General features: G+C 36.0%; 1 protein-coding gene across 1 annotated transcript; it reads right to left on the reverse strand.

The window, feature by feature from the left end:
- Positions 1-92: 92 nt before the first annotated feature.
- On the reverse strand, positions 93-1,025 carry LOC103267467 (olfactory receptor 8B3-like). Its single transcript, XM_008065061.1, is given in 1 exon segment — positions 93-1,025. A coding segment is annotated over 1 exon segment (933 nt).
- Positions 1,026-6,315: the final 5,290 nt, after the last annotated feature.

Consider the following 6,315-nt stretch of genomic DNA (forward strand, 5'->3'; position numbering starts at 1 on the left):
TAATAGGACAAATGTTTGCTGTTAAACTATTGCAATAAAATACAGAGACTCCTGGTCCTGTAACCACATGAATAGGCAGATACTGGTTCAGGTTAAAACTTTCTTGTACTCAAGGCTTTCCTCAGGGCAAATTTAACATATCTATTCCTCAAGCTGTATATTAAGGGGTTCATCATGGGAACCACATTGGTATAAAAGACAGAAGAGATTTTTCCCTCACTCATAGACTCAGCAGAAGATGGTTTAAGATACATAAATGCACCAGACCCAAAGAATAGAAAAACAGTAATTATGTGGGAACTGCAGGTGCTGAATGCTTTGAACCTGCCCTCCTTGGAGTTAATATGGAGAATGCTAGAGACAATAAAAGCATAAGAGATAAAGATGGTGACACTGGGCACAATGATGTTAATGCCCACCACAATGAAAACCACCAGCTCATTGACGTAGGTGCTGGTGCAAGAGAGCTGGAGTAGTGGGAGGATGTCACAGAACTAGTGGTTGATAATGTTTGCATTACAGAAGATCAGTTTCAGCATGCCTCCGGTATGGGCCATGGCACCAGAAAAGGACAGCAAGTATGAACCAAGCATAAGACTGGAACACACCTGAGGAGACATGGTGATGTTATACAAAAGTGGATTGCAGATGGCCACATAGCGATCATAGGCCATTGATGTCAGCACATAGCATTCAGAAATCGCAAAGAAACAGAAAAAGAAGAGCTGGCACATGCATCCAGTATAGGAGACAGTATTCTTCTCTGAAATGAAGTGCATCAGCATTTTAGGTGTAAACACAGAAGAATAACAGAAGTCTATGATGGACAAGTTGAAGAGGAAAAAGTACATGGGGGTGTGAAGATGTGAATTAAATACAATTAGAGTTATCATGCCCAAGTTTCCCATCAGAGTGATCATATATGTCACTAGAAACAGGAAGAACAGGGGGAGTTGGAGATCTAGTTGGTCTGTTAACCCCACCAGAATGAATTCAGTCACGAAAGAGCCATTTCCAGAAGCCATTTGTCTCTAAGAGAATCTGTAGACAAAGGAGAAAGGGGCTGCATTAGAGTCAAGTGAACTCTTTGTATAATATTTTTTTCTACAACATGGAATATTGCTGGGATTATTCAAAACATGTCCAACCTTGACCCACAGAATCTGCCTTTACCATTACCATGATACTGAGTAATACTGATGTCCCCTTATCAACAGCTTACTAAGCTAAATATAGCAAAGTGCACCACCAACTAACCCTATGGAGTAAAGACCAAAACAAACAAACAAAAAACCAAGGGAGAAGAATAGAGCAAACAGAATTGTCCTTCTTTCATGTCATTTCGTTATTCACTTAAGCCTTTCCTCCACCAGTAAAATTAGAGGCAGAGGCTTTAGCAACCTTGTGTTAGCCTATAATATAGATTATACTCTGCTCAGGTAGAAAATGAGATTATTGTTTCTCATCCCAAACAAAGAACCATAGTCTAGGAATGGTTAAGTTACTGCCCCATATCACAGAAATGTCATAAATCTAAAAGAGGGAGAATTCTGTTCACAGAGAGGGAAATACTAACCGAGATACTACATCTCCTAAATTCCCTAATGTGTCTGAGCATACTCAGCCCCTCTCTTGAACAGATTATTATACCAGTTGCACTTGAGTCTCGAGTGCACATAATAGAAAACAAAGTGTAAATCTTGTATGTCTGGAATTCCACCTCAAAGCTAGTAAGACATTAATATAAATGAAATTTAGAAATTCACCCTTCTTATGCCCAAAATGCTTTGGTGCTTTTCCTATTGTTTACTTACCTCTGAGGTCTTGGAAGGGAAATTTCAGGCTCTGAGGTTTTTTAAAAATTTTATTTATTTTCATTTATTCTGAGAAGATGCAGCTGTAACTATTTCCAGTATGTATTGGAAATATTTCTAAACTACAGGTAATAATTATGATTATAACTTTGAGTCCTCTCAAGCAGCAGAGAAAAATAAAGTCTTTATTACTATTGCATTTGCCACACAAGAAGATTTACTGTGAGTTTAATGATACAATGCACTTGGTTATAAAAGAGTAAAATATTGCTCAGTCTCTTCCTTAGGGAACAGACTTCAGGAGTAACAGAGAAATGAGGGAATTGTATTTACTACCTGAACCATAATCTGTCTTTAATTGCTTAGGGACTCAATATTTAACTCAAGATTTTCCTTCACTCTAAAGATAGTACATCTGCCAAGGCAGAACCAAAAATAAATTCTCATCCCAGTAAGATGGTGCAATAGTTCCCCCCATGAATACAGTAATTCTACAAAAATTCATAGACAGATTTCATTTGTGAGATTTCTAAAAACCTAGTTATAATGCTCCTACATCCCAGTCTAGTATACAATCAGTCACACTGAATCTGATGGGAACATTTGCCTTATCCTGGCCTAGGATCTTGCAATTGACACAAAAGTTTCGCCCTGGGAAGGGCATTGACATGCACCACCTTTACTGCAGGTTATAAAGAATACTGTTGTCTAATAAGCCTGTCTCATAGCACTGACTCCACAGGACATGGCACACTCTGATCACCAAGGGCCAGTGAGAATAGAGAAAGTAATTTAGACTAGCAGTCACCATAGCCACTCACCTTGGCTTAGTACAGTTGTAGCAGTTAAAAAAGAAAAAAGAGAAAAAGAAATCTTCTAACTTCTCCCTATAGTTGGAAAGAAGTATAGTACCCTTCTAATGGCTTATCATTTATGGAGACTATCAAGAGGACTGGATACTGTCTAGGCAATATCAAAGTACTGACAGCATGCAGGACACAGCATACTCTAGCTTCCTGGGTCCAGTGAAACAGGATATGGCAGTTTTAGCTGGTAATCACCATAGACCCTTCCCAAATTCATCACAGAGGCTAGCAGTTAAAAACAATTCCAGCTTTCAGTATTTCCCTAAGGAGTGAAAGAGGTACATCATAATTCTGGTGACCCAACTTATCTGGGGGTTACTCAAATAATAGGCCTCTGTTTCACTTGTGTGAGAGCATTGACTGGACCGGGCACTCTCTGGATACCTGGAAGCTACTAAAAACAAAGATAACTAGTGAGTTCTACAGAGCATTTAATTCCAACACTTAAACTCTTCCCTAAAGGTAAAGAAGAGGGAACATCTCAAAATTTATTTTTATAAAGTCAGCATTACCTTGATACTATAGGCAGACAAAAACAACACAAGAAAAGTCTTCTCTCTTTTTATTTCTTAGTAGTCTTAACAGTTTCTCAATTTTTTTTTCAAAAAACAAACTTTTTGTCATTTTTATTGTTTTTCTATCGTCTGTTTGATTTATTTCTGGTCAAATCTTAATTTCCTGCCTTCTTCTAAATTGTAGTTTAACAAACTTATTTTTTTCTTTTGTTTTTGGTTCCTTGATATACAAAGTTGTTTGAGTTTTTTTTAAAAATGTGTTTATTGTTATAAGCATTCCTCTTAGCACTGTTTTCACTGTGTGTTGTAAGTTTTGATATGCTGTGTTTTTGTTTTTGTTTGTCTAGGTATATTTTTAAATTCCCTTTTGACTTCCTCTTTGACCTGATGTTTGTTCAAGAGTATGCTGTGAGTTTCCATATATTCCTTAATTTTCCAATTTTCTTACTATTATTAATTCATAGTTTTATTTCTTTGAACTTGGGAAAGATATTTGGAATGATCTTTATCTTCTCAAATTTGTCCAGACTGATTTATGACCTAACATGTGAACTGTCTTACAGAATGTTCTATGTGTTCTTGAGAACAAAGTGTATTCTTCTACTGTTGGGTGAAAAGTTCTCCAACTATCAGTTAGGTTCATTTTGTCTGTAATGTTGTTTTGTTCTGCTATTTTCTTAACTTTCGCCTTCATTGTAGAGAGTGGAGAAATAAAGTTTTCTACTATTATTTTATTGAAGTCTATTTATCCATTTAGATCTGTCAGCGTTTGCATTATATACTTAGGTTATTTAATGTCAGACACATATATATTTATAGTTGCTATCTGCCAATTCACTTTCAGTCTGTGTGTCCTTAAATCTAAGTTAAGTCATTTGTAGATAGCATATAATTGGGTCTCAATTTTTTAATCAATTTAACCATTATATGTCTTTTGACTTAGGCGTATAGACCATTTACATTTATAGTAATTATTGATAAGTAAGGATGTACTCTTGTTCCTCTCTTCTCTTGTGATTGCGATTTGATGATTTTTTTTATAGTCATATACTTTGATTTTTTCCTCTTAATCTTTTTTGTATTTATGTTACCATGAGGTTCTCATCAAAAATTTTATAATTATGATGGTTGTTTTAAGCTGATAACAACTTTAATCATATGCATATTTTGCAATTTTTTCCCATATACACACAGCCATTATGTGATTGATGTCAGATTTTAAATCATTCTATATTACATTTTCATTAAAAATATATGTGGTTATAGTTATTCTTACTACTTTTGTCTCCTAATTTATATAGCAGTGTTAAAAGTAATTAATACGCCATCATTAAAATGTTACAATATTTTGGTTTCTTTATATTTGCCTCAGCAATTAGATTTTTTACATTCATATGCTTTTATGTAGTTGTTTTCTATCACTTTGTTTTAATTTGAAAAATTTCCTTTAGCACTCTTTTAGGCAACCTAGTAGTGATGACTCCCTCAGTTTTTGTTTCTCTAGAAACTCTTTATCTCCACTTTTTAATAAAAGGCAGTTTTACTGGGTAAATTATTCTTGCTTGGCACTTTTTTTGAATATATCATCCTACTCTCTTAGACAGCAATGTTTCTGCTCAGAAAATTTCCAATAGTCTTATAGTTGCCTCCTTGTATGTGACAAGTCACTTCTCTTGCTTTTTTTTCAAAATTTTTTGTTTCTGACTTTTTATAATTTAATAATAATGTGTCTTGATATAGAGTTCTTTAAGTCCCATATTTTGGGGAATTTTGAGAACTCATGAATTAAGATGTTCATTTCCCCTCCCAAGATCTGCAGGCGTTTTTCACCATTACTGCTTTAGATAGGTATTCTAACCTCCCTCTTTTCTGCTTCTCTCACAATGTGTATATTGGTTTTCTTGATTGTTCCCCATAAATTACATATGGTTTCATTTCTCATTTTCAGTCTTCTCTAATTTCTCTTTCTTAAAGTGAATATTTCAAATGGCCTATCTTCAAGTTTGTTGATTGTTTTTTCCTGTTGGAACATTTGCTTGAAATTTTAAATCGCCTGATTGCATTTTTCAGATCCAGAATTTCATTTTTGTATGATTTCTATTTTCTTACTGAAAATTTTCTTTTTTCTTATGTATTATTTTCCTGATATTATTTTGTTGTCTATCTGTGTTCTCTTGTAATTCATTGAGCATCTTTAAGATGACTGATTATTTTGAATTCTTCACCAAGTAGTTCATGAATCTCCATGTTTTTAAAGATGGATACTGAAGTTGTATTAATTTACTTGAGTGATGTCTTGTTTGCTTAACTTTTTGTGATTTATAGAGCTTTATGTTGGTATCATAGCTTTTAAAGGAACAAATGCTTCACATACTGCCTTCACAGACAGAATTGTTTAAACAGATAAAAATCTTTCTCTGTTGAATCTTCAGACTGATAGGACTGTCTCCAGTATTGTAGTAAAGCAGGTTGAGAGCCTGGTCATGTGACTACTGATAGGTCCACAGTAGGGTCTTTTATAAGTAGTATAGATAGGTGTGGTTTTCAGTAGGTCCCTGGGTGGGTTCATGGGCAGGCTGGGAAGGCAGCACTACCTCTGTACTGTGGCAGAATGGATCACAGGGCTGCTTTAGGGTCTACAGTCAGGCCTGAGGTTGGCGGATTATTACTTGGATACAGAAAAGCATATCTACTGTTGAGTCTCTGGGAGGGGAGGACTGCCTCAGTACCATAATAGAACAGGGCTAAAGACAAGTAACAGGACTGATTCAGATTCCACAATCAGAACCAAGACCGGAGTGGGGTACCTGCCTCCAGGAGTGGAGATAGACATATCTCCTACCAGGTCTTTGCAGGACAAGAATACCCATAAATTATGACAGAGCAAGGCTTGAACTAGGTCACAGCATGGCTCCAAGGTCTGTAGTCAGTCCAAGTTCAGTCAGCTTGTTACTAGGGACACAAACACACATGATTCCTCCAGGGCACCTTGGCAAATGGGTCTGGTGCAGAGCATGACCAAGCAGAGATGGAGCTGAGTGCTCAAGGCGATGGGGATGTTTCTATTCAACATTTAGGACCATGGTTGATGATTCTGCCACCATGGACCTGCTTTCTCAA

This window comes from Carlito syrichta, unplaced genomic scaffold (genome assembly GCF_000164805.1).
Source record: "Carlito syrichta isolate Samal-C Ts95f unplaced genomic scaffold, Tarsius_syrichta-2.0.1 Scaffold308144, whole genome shotgun sequence".
In the NCBI taxonomy this organism is placed as follows: domain Eukaryota; kingdom Metazoa; phylum Chordata; class Mammalia; order Primates; family Tarsiidae; genus Carlito; species Carlito syrichta.